The 15,081-nt window shown below is 40.9% G+C and overlaps 1 protein-coding gene across 13 annotated transcripts in view; it reads left to right on the top strand.

Moving 5' to 3' along the window:
* Positions 1 to 15,081, top strand: part of LOC106872207 (phosphatidylinositol 4-kinase alpha) — a 134,454-nt gene that overhangs the window by 62,767 nt on the left and 56,606 nt on the right. For all 13 annotated transcript variants that reach the window (XM_089353322.1, XM_089353319.1, XM_089353318.1 and 10 more), the window contains 11 exons: positions 256 to 439; positions 976 to 1,079; positions 1,778 to 1,937; positions 3,774 to 3,824; positions 4,431 to 4,539; positions 7,257 to 7,387; positions 9,470 to 9,603; positions 9,719 to 9,801; positions 10,787 to 10,857; positions 11,149 to 11,273; positions 14,012 to 14,093. In XM_089353322.1, coding sequence (XP_089209448.1) covers positions 256 to 439; positions 976 to 1,079; positions 1,778 to 1,937; positions 3,774 to 3,824; positions 4,431 to 4,539; positions 7,257 to 7,387; positions 9,470 to 9,603; positions 9,719 to 9,801; positions 10,787 to 10,857; positions 11,149 to 11,273; positions 14,012 to 14,093 — 1,234 coding nt within the window. The remainder of the gene's footprint in view (positions 1 to 255; positions 440 to 975; positions 1,080 to 1,777; positions 1,938 to 3,773; positions 3,825 to 4,430; positions 4,540 to 7,256; positions 7,388 to 9,469; positions 9,604 to 9,718; positions 9,802 to 10,786; positions 10,858 to 11,148; positions 11,274 to 14,011; positions 14,094 to 15,081) is intronic.

The raw sequence follows: 15,081 nt of genomic DNA, 5'->3' as shown, positions 1-15,081 counted from the left end.
CAATGTCAGGTAAAAGTAGTTTAATAACTACATTGTGGTTATTAAACATTTTTTTTTTTTTCACCCACAACTGAAGAAAAAGCCCCAAAGCAAACCACCGTTACTTAAATTGAGTTTAATATTTTCTGTTGTGTTACTATTTGTTGTATTTTTTTGGTTTATTTCAGCTGATTATTTCATGTGGTCTTAACTTTGTCTGATCCTATTTTATTTCTGATCTCAGTTCATTTTTATACAACGATTTTTTTTCAACAGAGAATCTGCTCTGATCTCAACAAATACAATTCTGACACTTGGTCATGTTGCTGTGGCGCTAAAAGATACACCGAAGACTGTAGAATCTGTATTGCAAATATTCCAGCAACGATTCTGTTCCCCCCAGTCTCACCTTGATGAACTGATCATTGATCAGTTAGGATGTATGATAATGGCTGGATGTGTGAGTAGAAATTATTCCCATCTTTTATCTAGATTTAAAAAAAATTTCTTATAAATGATATCACTGGGTTATATTGTTGCTATTTTTGGTAGTATTTAACGTATATGGCTTGTGAAGGCGCATAGCTCAGTGGTTAGAGCGTCGAGCTTATGATCATGAGGTTGTGAGTTCGAATCCCGAACCAGGCTGTGTGTTGTGTTCTTGAGCAAGACACTTTATTTCATGTTGCTCCAGTTCACTCAGCTGTAGAAATGAGTTGCGATGTCACAGGCGCCAAGCTGTATCGGTCCCTTTGCCTTTCCCTTGGATAACACTGGTGGTGTGTAAAGGGAAGGTCAGTATGCATGGGCGACTGCTGGTCTTCCATAAACAACCCTGCCTGGACTTGTGCCTGGGAGGGTAACTTTCTAGGTGCAATCCCATGGTCAGTCATGACCGAAGGGGGTCATCTCAGCATGGCTTGTAGAAGCTTTACATACAATTTTTAAAACGCCTGCATACTTACATGTATGATTTATTTTTCTCTCCATCTATAGTCCAGCATATCAGGAGAAGTGATGAAGATGTTTTCTCAGATCAGCATTGAAAGCAGTTCAGCCTATGGACGCTACGACAACGAAGATAAAGTCAATGCATACAGGTTTGTACTGTGTCAGTCTGTTAATCATGTCAAGTTACATTCAAGCAGATTTGATTCCTATATCTCTCTGTATTTGATTATTTGTGTTTGTGGAGTAAATATTATTGGTGATGTTTCATTAAAGCATTACCACTAGTAATTATTAATTAACTTTAAAGGGTGTTTGAGAGGATTTCATTGATGTTTTAATCAAGGGGATTTGAGTGGGGTTTGATTTAGGAGGTTGGAGAGACATTTGATTGAAATGATTTAAATGACTGATTGATTGATGCCATTTGAATGACGTTCTGTTGCAAGCATTTGAATGATATTTAATTTGAAGTATTGTAGATATTTGACTGATGTCATTTAAGTGACATTGGACTGATTTGCTTTGAATAAAGTTGATTGTGGTGATCGAGTGATGACTGATGTACTATGGGCAATGATTGATTGAATATTTTCAACTATTGCTGACAGTTATTTTTGATAACAATTTTGGGTTATGATTGATTAAACTATTTTGATCAATAATTTTAAAAAATAGCATGGATGATGGTTTGAGATACTGTGGGTAATATTGAGGTACTGTGGGTGCTATTGAAGAACTGTGGGTGCTATTGAGGTATTGCGTGTAAAGCAGTGAGGTACTGTGTTTGAAACAGAATTTTGCCTAAACCAGTACAGGCAGTTTTTGTTTTTTTTTTTTGTTTTTTCAGACATGTTTCCCTGTCGGTGATAAATGCTTTTGCTAACATCTCAGCTAATATACAAACCGAGAATGAACAAATTGAGTTACTGATTCGGTTATTGGAGCTGTTTGTGCAAATGGGGCTAGAAGGCAAACGGGCGAGTGAGCGTGCTCAGGGAGCAATGAAGGTAAGGGGTCACATTGTGATTTGTTTTGTTGCATACCGATATCGTTTAAGACTGGCTGTTTAACTACAGGGTTAAGGCTGTATATGCATGCGTTGGTTTCTGTGGGTGTGAATTAATTTGAATGGTTGTGGGTCTGAGCATCAACGTTGTAGAAAGGGGAGCAAAAGAGCAGTTTTGAGATTGCATTGAGAGAGAGGGAGAGAGAGAAATGAGAGAGTGAGTGAGAAGTGAAATGAGTGAAAAGTGAGACAAGTGAGAAGTGAGACAAGCGAGGAGCGAGAGAGAAGAGATGAGTGAGACAGAGAGGAGAGAGGGACATGTGAGTGAGACAGAGAGGAGAGAGGGACATGTGAGTGAGACAGAGAGGAGAGAGGGACATGTGAGTGAGACAGAGAGGAGAGAGGGACACGTGAGTGAGACAGAGAGGAGAGAGGGACACGTGAGTGAGACAGAGAGGAGAGAGGGACACGTGAGTGAGACAGAGAGGAGAGAGGGACACGTGAGTGAGACAGAGAGGAGAGAGGGACACGTGAGTGAGACAGGAGAGAGGGACACGTGAGTGAGACAGAGAGGAGAGAGAGACACGTGAGTGAGACAGAGAGGAGAGAGGGACATGTGAGTGAGACAGAGAGGAGAGAGGGACACGTGAGTGAGACAGAGAGGAGAGAGGGACACGTGAGTGAGACAGAGAGGAGAGAGGGACACGTGAGTGAGACAGAGAGGAGAGAGGGACACGTGAGTGAGACAGGAGAGAGGGACACGTGAGTGAGACAGAGAGGAGAGAGAGACACGTGAGTGAGACAGAGAGGAGAGAGGGACATGTGAGTGAGACAGAGGGGAGAGAGGGACATGTGAGTGAGACAGGAGAGAGTGACACGTGAGTGAGACAGAGAGGAGAGAGAGACACGTGAGTGAGACAGAGAGGAGAGAGGGACATGTGAGTGAGACAGAGGGGAGAGCGGGACACGTGAGTGAGACATGAGAGAGGGACACATGAGTGAGACAGGAGAGGAGAGAGGGACATGTGAGTGAAACAGGAGAGAGGGACACGTGAGTGAGACAGAGAGGAGAGAGAGACACGTGAGTGAGACAGAGGGGAGAGCGGGACACGTGAATGAGACAAGAGAGAGACACGTGAGTGAGACAGAGAGGAGAACGGGACATGTGAGTGAGACAGGAGAGAGGGACATGTGAGTGAGACAGAGAGGAGAGCGGGACATGTGAGTGAGACAGAGAGGAGAGAGAGACACGTGAGTGAGACAGAGAGGAGAGAGGGACATGTGAGTGAGACAGGAGAGCGGGACAGAGAGGAGAGAGAGACACGTGAGTGAGAGAGGAGAGAGTGACACGTGAGTGAAACAGAGAGGAGAGAGAGACACGTGAGTGAGACAGAGAGGAAAGAGGGACATGTGAGTGAGACAGAGGGGAGAGAGGGACATGTGTGTGAGACAGGAGAGAGGGACACGTGAGTGAGACAGAGAGAAGAGAGAGACACGTGAGTGAGACAGAGTGGAGAGAGAGACATGTGAGTGAGACAGAGAGGAGAGCGGGACATGTGAGTGAGACAGGAGAGAGGGACACGTGAGTGAGACAGAGAGGAGAGCAGGACATGTGAGTGAGACAGAGAGGAGAGAGAGATACGTGAGTGAGACAGAGAGGAGAGAGGGACACGTGAGTGAGACAGAGAGGAGAGCGGGACACGTGCGTGAGACAGAGAGGAGAGTGGGACGTGTGAGTGAGACAGAGAGGAGAGAGTGAGACAGAGAGGAGAGAGGGAGACAGAGAGAGTGTAAGATGAGTATGTATCTTAAAATCATTTATTAATTATATTAACAGGCCTCAAGCAGCGCTGGAAATCTTGGTTTACTTATACCAGTAATTGCTGTGGTAAGTATTAATTATTGCCATCATATTAAAAATATGACTTGGTATATTTTCATTGATACATGGCACTAGCATGGGTTCTTTACACATGGAACTGGCACAGGTGCCTTATATGTGGTACCAGCATGGATACCCCTCATGTGGCACTGACATGGGTTCTTTTCCCCCCACAAGGGGCTACACATAGAGGGAACAAACAAGGACAGACAAAGGGATTAAGTCAATTACATCGACCCCAGTGCATAACTGGTACTTAATTTATCGACCCTGAAAGGATGAAAGGCAAAGTTGACCTCGGCAGAATTTGAACTCAGAACGTCACGGCAGACGAAATATCGCTAAGCATTTCGCCTGGCATGCTATCACTTCTGCCAGCTCGCCGCCTTTTTTTAGTTTCTGTCTACCAAATCCACTCGCAGGGCTTTGGTTGGTCAGGAGTTATGGTAGAAAACATTTGCCTAAATGGGAATGAACCTGAGACCATTTGGTTGGGAACCAAACTTCTTAACCCCACACCCACACCTACACCTCAATGAAAATTTGAAAAATGAAATTTCTTTTATCTCACATCTTCATCTTTTCTTCCTTTTTTTTTTCCTCTCCTTTTAGCTCGTTCGTCGTTTGCCTCCAATTCGGGATCCCAAACAACGTTTAAACAAACTATTCAGGGATTTCTGGCTTTATTGTGTAATTATGGGATTTGCTGTAGAAGATTCAGGTTTGTATTATTGACCAGTATTTTACAAATATTGATTTTCATTTGACAAGGCACACGGTTAATTATTGTGATTCAAGGAATGTAGTCAATTGAATTAATTATAATATTACTGATGCATATTAAGGTGGTGAGCAGGGCAGAACCACTACTGTGCTGGGCAAACTGCTTAATAGAATTTCATGTTTTAACTTTCTCAGTTTTGATTCCTCCAAATTCAACTTTACCTTTTATAAGGGTTGATAAAATAGGTACTGGTTGACCCCTGGGATCAATGTAATCAACTTGCCTTCTTCCCTGAAATTAATGACCCTCTCTCAAAATTTGAAGCCAGTTTTGCTGATCCCAGACAGATGAAATGCAGAGTTGATCCCAGCAAAAGTTGAAGTCAGAATACAAGACATTTTGTCTAGTATATGTCTATTACTGCCAAATCCTTGTTCTTTATTTTCTAAATATTAATGTTCTTGTAGTGACATAATCCTAAGCAACATGTTTTTCCCTGCATCCACTGGCTTTATGCTCATGGAACACATCCTGTATTTGATGGCCTAAAAGATGCACAAACTTATTGGTTGCACCCCAATTTCAGCAATGCATATTCAGGAAAAGATCTCTTTCGTACATTAAAGCATGTAGACTCAACTTCACGTAAAGAACCTAGAATGATTTTATTTATTAATAATTTCTTTTTTGAGACATGCTTTTGAAAAAAAAAGTGCATTTTATATACCAGCAGATCATCATCATTATCATTCCCATCATCATTTAACATCTGTTTTCCATGCTGGCATGGGTTGGAGTTGGCCTATCAGAGAGCTTCACCAAGCTTCAATTGTCTGCTTTACTTTGATTTTGATGGCTGGATGCCCTTCCTAATGCTGATCACTTTACAGAGTGTGGTGGGTGCTCTTTATGTGGCACCAGTGCTTTCTACATAGCACTGGCACATAAATGTATTTTATTTATCAACAACCAAGTGACTTTGTAAGATGAGTATATCGTCTAAAACTGTTGACTTATAGGCTCACTATGTCAAAATGATTTATTTAGAAATAAATTTGGTTCACATATGTTTCATCATGCTGACAATCATCATCATCATTTAATGTCCGTTGTCCATGCTGGTATGGGTTGGACAGTTTGACTGGGCTGGTAAGCCAGAAGGCTGCACCAGGCTCCAGTCTGATTTGGCATGGCTTTCTACGGCTGGATGCCCTTCCTAACGTCAACCATTCCAAGTGTAACGGGTGTTTTTACATGCCACCGGCATGGGTGCCACCTTACATGACACAGGTATCTGCCATGACTGCAATTTTACTTGGCTTGATGGACCTTCTTCTCAAACACAACATAATGCCAAAGGTCTTGGTCATTGCCTTTGTGAGGCCCAACACTTGAAAGGACAATGAATAGACAATAACAGAAACTGAGAGAAAGACGTAGAAGGAGATGAATTATCATAAAAATGATAACAATAATAATAAGAAGCCTGATCTTTGAACTTTGGGCCTCATGGAGGCAATGACTAGTGACCAAGACCTTTGGTGATATGCTGTGCTTGGGAAGATCCTCCCCACCCCCAAGCCAAGTGAAATCATAGTCATGGCTAATGCTGGTGTCCCATAACTGGAACCCATGCTGGTGGCACATAATAAGTCAAACTGTCCAACCCATGACAGCATGGAAAGCGGACGTTAAACGATGATGATGATGATGCATTATTGTCTGTGTTCCAACTATACTGTGTGCATCCTCTTTTACTCTTTTACTTGTTTCAGTCATTTGACTGCGGCCATGCTGGAGCACCGCCTTTTAGTCGAGCAAATCAACCCCAGGACTTATTTTTTAGAAGCCTAGTACTTATTCTATTGGTCTCTTTTGCTGAACCGCTAAGTCACGGGGACGTAAACACACCACCATCGGTTGTCAAGCGATGTTGGGGGGACAAACACAGACACACAAACACATACACACACACACACACACACACACACACACACACACACACACACACACACACACACACACACATATATATATATATATATATATATATATATATATATAAAGGTTTAGATTTAGATTCAAAAATTGAATATGGTACTTGTGTTTAGGCACCAGAATATAGTATGGTATGGTATTATATAAAAACCATTCCAAAAACTAGGTAATCAAAATAAGCAACACGGATTTTAAAGATGGTTGCAGTATGCATGTTTCATGCTACTCCATTTAGTTAAGTAATGTGAGCATTACATTAAATGCAATATGTAGAGCAATCTTCAGCTGCACGAAAATACAGAAAATTACAGTAGAATAGACATATTATAATTGTGGCAACATTTCAAATCCAAGTGGGAGGAAGAATACATAAAAATCCATCTTGACATAGCCAAGTCTATCAGGCTAGTAATTGGTTCTAGGCAAAAATTCTAACTGTCTCTGATTTTATTGTCTCTTATCTAGTAGTAGTAATAATAATAATAATAATATATATATATATATATATATATACATATATACGACGGGCTTCTTTCAGTTTGCATCTACCAAATCCACTCACAAGGCTTTGGTCGGCCTGAGGCTATAGTAGAAGACACTTGCCCAAGGTGCCACGCAGTGGGACTGAACCCAGAACCATGTGGTTGGTAAGCAAGCTACTTACCACACAGCCACTCCTGCGCCTATGAATAATAATAATGTTGTTTCTTTTGTAGGTATTTGGCCCCATGACTGGTTTGAAGGCGTCTGTGAAATTGCTGTAAAATCTCCTTTACTGCTTTCGAGAGAACATCTACGTTCAGAGTTGCGCTACAACACAGCACTTAAAAACGATGGAGTTGCACCGGTAAGAAGGATTTTTAACCCTGGTTTTATATTCTTGGCCTAAGTAAGAGGTAGAGTTTTCCATGTAAAGTTTGACCCTTGCTGTCCTACTCTATTTTAACGATGTGTTTACTCATCATCATCATCATATGTCTGTTTTCCTTGCTGGCATGGGTTGGACAGTTTGACTGAGGTCTGGAGAGCCAGTGGCTGCACCAGGCTCCACTCTGATCTGGCAATGTTTCTACAGCTGGATGCCCTTCCTAACACCAACCACTCTGAGAGTGTAGTGGGTGCTTTTTTCATGCCACCAGCATGGGGCCAGTCAGCGGGTACTGGCATCAGTCATGTTTGTCTGGTGCTTTTTACATACCACCAGCACGAGAGCCAAACATTTTATTAGAACATTTGAATACAGCTTTGAATTGTTATTGCTGTTTCCTTTTCATATTCACCCTGTTTATTTCCCATCAACTGTAAACTCTTATCTTCTATCTTGAGGAAGCTATAAGATGTTGCACAAGCTCTCAGTTCTGAGTGTACTGCTTCTTATAGCAGAAACAACTGTAAGCTAATGGAGTTATGTAATTCATGTTACGTTGTCATTCAATAATTTATATTATGTCTAATGCTTATTCTAAAGCTTTTGTATACTGAGTTCTAACAGTTGGTTATTAGTATTGCTATTCCTCAGCAAAATCATAAAATATTGGAGAGACCTTGAGATGATAATTCATGTCCCATTGCTAGCACTGTACCATGTTCATTGTCCAAAGCGTGTAACTGTTGCTGGTTTAGATTACATCATCATCAGTTAACATCCACTTTTCCATGCTTGCATGGATCAGATGAGATTTGTTGTGGCATGTGTTCTATGGTCGGCTGCCCTTCCTATTGCTGACCCTCACCTGTTTCCAATCAAGGTAATGTTTCCCCATGGAAATATTTTACATGGAGTATTGGTTTATGATCAACATTGCTAGTAATGCTTGTTTACAAGCACCATGTGATGTCAAGGCACACACACACAAAATAGGTGTCTTTCAGTTTGTCTAGTAAGTCCACTCTCAAGTTTTGGTTGGCTTGGCCCTATAATAGAAGACATTTGCTGCCAGGTGCTGCATAGTAGGACTGAACCCAAAACCATTGGTTTAGGAAGCACATTTCTTAACCACACAGCTACACCCGCCCCTTATAACTACCTCGTTATAAATACTTTGTTATTGTTGAGTCCCATACCAACATTCATCAATAAGATCTCTAGTTAAGGGGATTTTTTGACACAGTGTATCTAAGACTACGTTATCTAATGTCCCCCACCACTACTTTTTTTCTTTTAGACAATAATTTGAGAGGAACTTGTTTGCTATTTCCAGCACATCAAGTAATCACGTAGTGGCACCCTCATAGGCTCATTGCAAATATCAGCAGCAACACTGAATATATGTTTATAGTGATGGAGTCCTCATCATCATCGTTTAACGTCTGCCTTCCATGCTGGCATGGGTGGGACGATACCGCAAGAGCCGGCCAGGCAGAAGCCTGCACCAGACTTCTGTAACTGTTTTGGCAGGACTTTTACAGCTGGATGCCCTTCCAAACACCAACCACTCAGCAGAGTGGACTTAGTGCTTTTTACATGGCACAAGCACAGGCTAGGTCAGTTTTGGTAAGGTTTTTACAGCTGGATGCCCTTCTGAACACCAACCACTCAGCAGAGTGGACTTAGTGCTTTTTACATGGCACAAGCACAGGCTAGGTCAGTTTTGGCAAGGTTTTTACAGCTGGATGCCCTTCTGAACACCAACCACTTTATAATGTGGACTGGGTGCTTTTATGTGGCACCTACACTGACAGGGGCACCAAGTACTTTCAAGGCAAAAAGAAGAAGAAAAAAAAACCTTTTGAGAAGGGAGGGAGCATTGGAGGAGGTGAAATGTTGTAATGTTTTGGAGAAGATGGCTCCAGCCAAACGGCTTACAGGGGGTACCTCGCATGAAGATGAAGTTTTTATTTCAATGCTTTGTGATTAACATAACTCTGGGACTAATTATCTACTTCTATTAACGACCTGCTTCTGTTTTTTCTTTGTACTTTTTTGCAGGCTGAAGTGAATGAACTACGATTAAGTATTTGCAATTTGCTCAATCAAAGCACAGAAGTGACAGCTATTATAAATCGACTGAACTTTGCACAGTGTGCTTATCTCCTTTCAGTGTTTCGGTTGGAGACACTCAGGTAATACCATTTAGATTAGGATTCATTTTCTCAGGCTTCCTGTTGTCTCCAGAATATTTTCTGGTTTTCTTGCTTATAATTTGTCTGTTTTCCTTTGTTTTTTTTTTCATTCTAGGGTGACTTATTCCACTGATCCATTATCATTCCAAGGGTTATTCCATTACTTAGAAGACAATACAATCATCAAAGATAAAGCCAGTATGTACTGGAACACAGCTTCCTTGTTTGTTTTTTTCTATTTATATTTGCACTGGTTTTTTTTTCAATCACATATTTTCATTTCTAAACTTATTTTTTACCTTTTGATCTATCAAGTTATTGTAGTTTAGTACCCACCTCCCCTACCACCAGCACCACATCACCTCTGATAAAGCAGTCCTATGGCCAAGAGCATTTCAGCTCTAGCCATCCTCTCAGAGGTTTGACTGCTATTTCTAGCAGGTTAAGTGACCATATAGAGATTCTTTTATTGATTTAATCTAACCAATCAAATTTGTGATCTGATATAGTCTTTTTCATTTCACTTAACCTTCATTATTAATGTACCTAGGAAAGATATGAATGTCACACCTCATTTACCGTCTTGCTAAAATTTCAAGTTATTATGGTAGTGTAACACAGTGGTTCCCAAAGTGGGCGGTGGAAAGTTCCAATGGGGTGTTGAAGAAAAGTGGGGCAATAAATGGGATGGTGATTCATGTAAAAACAACAAAATAATGGCGTTCTATATTTTAAAAAAGTTTTCATCTTCCAGCTCCATTCACAGGGTTTTGGTTGGCCTGAGGCTTTGATAGAAGATACGTTCCCAAGTTGACATGGAGTGGGATTGAACCCAAATCCTTGTGGTTAGGATGTAAACTTCTTAACCACATAACCACTCCTGCATCTTATATATACATACAGGATGGGCTTCTGCACAGATTCTGTTTATTAAATGTCACACATGAGGCTATGACAGATGGCCAACATGAGGCTATGACAGATGTCAGCTTCACATGGTTCCATTTAATGGAATCAGACCTGCAATTCCTTGGTTGCAAAACGGACTTCTTAATCCTGGAACAATTCTTGTTTTAAAACAATGATAATAGTCTTCTACATTGTTTTTCATGCTTTTGTGTCTACATAACCTCCATTATATCAGATATTCTTTTAGTGTTGAACCATTTTTTGTCTCTTTCAGATATGTGGCAATGTCTTGCTGCAGTTTCTGATAAAGTCTTCAGCAAGTTCTTAGAAGTCATGGCTGAAAAGGTTGGTGACAAAAATTGATTTTTTTTCTGTTAAAATATATCTTGTTTTATCAGTGAAACCAAATGACTGCATCTAAAACTACAAAGTCATTATTTAGAAAGATAGAAAATGATTTTAGCAGATCTGTGCTAACATACATCAATGTCTTTCTAATATATGGATATATTTTTAAACCAAGTTTCTATTTCTACCAAATCATTCCTCCTTTTATTTCCTAAATATTAATGTTCTTGTAACTATTTTTCAACTTGGGCAACAGATTTTTTTCTACATTCACTTTTAATTCTACAGCCAAAAACAGATGAAAGAGAAAGAGAATTGGAAAGGCATGCCCAGTTTTTATTGGTGAAGTTCAACCATGTCCATAAGAATATTCGGTGTGTAGCTGACAAATACCTGTCAGGTCTAGTCGACAGGTAAGTCTTTTTGCTCCTCTCACTCACTGCACACTAATAATTATTTATTTATAATACTGCTTCTTCAGATTTAACCTATAGCAGGCATGGCTGTGAGATTAAGAAGCTTGTTTCCGAACCACATGGTTCTGAGTTCAGTCCCACTGTGTGGCACCTTAGGCAAGTGTCTTCTACTATAGCTCCAGGCTAACTGAAGCCTTGTGAGTGGATTTGGCAGGTAGAAACTTAAATAAGGCGGTGAGCTGGCAGAAATGTTAGCAGGCCGGGCGAAATGCTTAGCAGTATTTCGTCTGCCATTACATTCTGAGTTCAAATTCCACCGAGGTCGACCTTGCTTTCGAGGTTGATAAATTAAGTACTAGTTACGCACTGGGGTTGATGTAATCAACTTAATTCCTTTGTTTGTCCCCTCTATGTTTAGCTCTTTGTGAGCAATAAAGAAATAAGGAACTTAAAGAAGCCCAAAGGCAGATTGTTTGATGCTTGTGTACAAATGGCTGTGCTCAGTGGTAGTAAGACTTGGGCCCTGAATGCAGCAGACATATGAAGACTGGAGAGGAATGAAGTTAGTAAGCTCCAACGGATGTGCAACATCAGTGTGCATGTATGACAAAGTGCAAATGTGCTGAGAGAAAAGTTGGGTTTAAAAGGAATCAGATGCTGCATGCAAAAGAGATGTTTATGATGGTTTGCACATTTGATACGATGAAAGTTATGGAAGAGGGAGACCTAGGAAGATATGTGATGAAGTAGTGAGGGCTGATCTCAAGATATTGAGTCTCACAGACTCACAGAAGAGATGACAATGGATGAAGATGTCTGATGATATGAGGTTCTTGAGAAGACCAATCCACCTCAGCAAAACTGAATTCTGGAAGTGCTGTGTATTCTACCCACACATAACGTTATTTCAAACACCCCACACCAATGAACCAAACTACATCTCTTATGCTTGTTTCTCCCCACACTCCTACAGTCCAACACCTCTCCATCATCTCGCTTCTGTCTGCCCTCCTGCTAACTGTATCATTGCTATCCTGTTTCTCCTCTATATGCCCATGTTTCACCACCCACTGCATTCCCCTTTGCACCTGTGTGAACTCCCAGCTCATGCACCTTGTCCACTCTTCTACCATTCCAATTACATTTACCTCCTTGCACCTTGAGGGTACACTCTGGCACATTACCACCATCTCTCTCTCCCTCTCTCCCACTGACTAGTAGCCATGTCTCTCCTCTACAGCAAGACACATATTTCTGTCCTGCTCCAACTTCTCATCACATGGCACCAAGCCACCTCACTCAGTATTACTCTCCCTCTCTTTACTTGGTAATCTCATGCATAATTTTCTATCAATAAAATCTGTTGTTGAACGTTTGCAAGTTTGCTTTTGTTATGCTTTGTGCAGCCAGCTTGATTCAATTAAATACAGCATCTTTCTCGTGACCAACCATGCGATGATGGCCCTCAGCAAACACAAATATATCACTTCGCAACATCTGCATTAACAAATGATTTGTTAGCCATCGAGAATGTCTAATGAATTTCTGACATAAACAGTAGCTATTTCGAGATAAGTGAATTGGACTCTCGAGAATTATCTTTGCTTAGATACAGAGTAATAAAAATGATAAATTAATTGTGAACATGCTTTGGCTTGTCTAACATCCTGTTGATTCATTCAGCCACAACTATTATGAAAAATAACATGAAAGACTAAGGAATTGGTGTTCTGGTTAATGTAGGCAATGATGATGATGGTGATTCAGCTTTGAAATTGATTTTTCACCCATTTTGGTACCAAACCACCAGAAACTGCCCATGGTTCTATGATAAAATTTCTTATTTGAAAGTGACCTAAATTCACTCCTTCTTTCAAAACTCCATGTTAGTTTTTGTTTCAGTTTAATAATGACAAAGAGGCAGAAGTAGACTACAGTGGTAGGGGTAGACCCAGGAAGATATGGGACAAGGTGGTGTAGCATGATCTTTGAACTTTGAGCCACACAGAGGCAATGACTAATGACTGAGACCTTTGGTGATATGCTGTGCTTGACAAGACCCGTCAAGCCAAGTGAAATTGTAGTTGTGGCTGATACTGGTGTCCCATAACTGGCACCCGTGCCAGTGGCACATAAAAAGCACCGTTTGAGTGTTGGGCCTCACGGAGGCAATGTGGTTGAGCTCCTTTCAAGCGTTGGGCCTCACGGAGGCAATGACCGAGACCGTTGGCATTATGTTGTACTTAAGACAACCCATCAAACCAAGTAATACAGCAGTCGTGGCAGATACCAGTGTCATACAAATGGCACCTGTGCCTGTGGCATGTAAAAGCATCCATTACACTCTCAGAGTGGTTGGCATTAGGAAGGGCATCCAGCTGTAGGAACCATACCAAATCAGAGTTTGGTGCAGCCTTCCAGCGTGCCAGCCCTGGTCAAACCGTCCAACCCATACCAGCATGGACAACGAACGTTAAAACACGATGATAATGATGATGATGAAAGTTATTTTATTAAATTCTTCATTATTTTCAAACTTAATTGAAACAAAGGCAATGTATTTTAACAGAAATATGGTAACAAAAGATTTCAGTTCCGTTTAATGAGTGAATCAAGACCTAAATAATTCTTCCAATTGTTCCATTTATTCTGGCATTTCCTTCCTGATAGTTGTGTATTACAGTTGTTGGATTTCCCCTTTTCTTAGTTATGAATGTGTATTTCGCTATTTACAGGTTTCCGTATTTACTGTGGAGTGGAGTGTTATTACAAACCATGCTGGACATTTTACAAGTTCTGTCAAAGTCTCTGGAAGTGGTAAGTGCTTAAGAAAGTATTTCCAGTCTTCAGTTTTGTTTTTTGTGATAAAGTATTTTGTGAACAATAGCAGTGTCAGTTGTGGGTCTTGAACCCCTGGCCCACTGCTTGTACAATGGCAACAACAATGTTGAAAGTGCAGCTGCGCAATTTGGACATAACAAATACCAGAAAATATTTTTGCGGGAAAGCACCAGTTTATCGCTCTTTTTATTGATGTTTATCATCATTGGCTGTGAAGGCGTATGGCTCAGTGGTTACAGTATACGGATCATGATTGTAAGGTCATGAGTTCAATACCCGGCGGTATGTTGCGTCCTTGAGCAAAACACTTTACTTCACATTTCTCCAGTTCACTTAGTTGGCAAAAGTGAATAGTACCTGTATTCCAAAGGGCCAGCTTTGTTACATTGTGTCATGTTGAATCTCCCTGAGAAGTACATTAAGGGTACATCTGTCTGTGGGGTGCTCAACCACTTGAATGTTAATTCCACAAGATATTCCATCAATTGGATCAACTGAAATCTTGTTACACACACACACACACACAGACAATGGGCTGCCATACAGTATGGATCCACTAAATTCTACTTACTGACTATTGGTCTTTGTAGATGACTCATCTTTGCCAAAACTGAGATTTGTCACTAACCCTGCCTCTGCCCTTATTCCCCATTCACTGCATTCATCTCTATTTCTATCTCTAACCGTCTGTCTCTCTCTCTCTCCTTTAATACTGTCACAAACTTACCAGTCCACCCAACAATTCTAATCCTCTGTTCCAGTGCCATGTAAAAAGCTCCCATGCTGGTGTCACATAAAAACACCCCATACACTCTGTGGTTGGCATTAGGAAAGGTATCCAGGTGTAGAAACCTTGCTAAAACAGACAATTGGAGTCTGCTACAGCACTCTCCATCTGGCCAGCTCCCGTCACTGTCCGACCCATGCCAGCATGGAAAATGGATGTTAAATGATGATGAGGTCC

Source organism: Octopus bimaculoides, chromosome 6, assembly GCF_046866305.1.
Source record: "Octopus bimaculoides isolate indiv1 chromosome 6, ASM4686630v1, whole genome shotgun sequence".
Classification (NCBI taxonomy): Eukaryota; Metazoa; Mollusca; class Cephalopoda; order Octopoda; family Octopodidae; genus Octopus; species Octopus bimaculoides.
The sequence above is the reverse complement of the archived record's forward strand: the minus strand, read 5'-3'. Positions and strand labels throughout refer to the sequence as shown.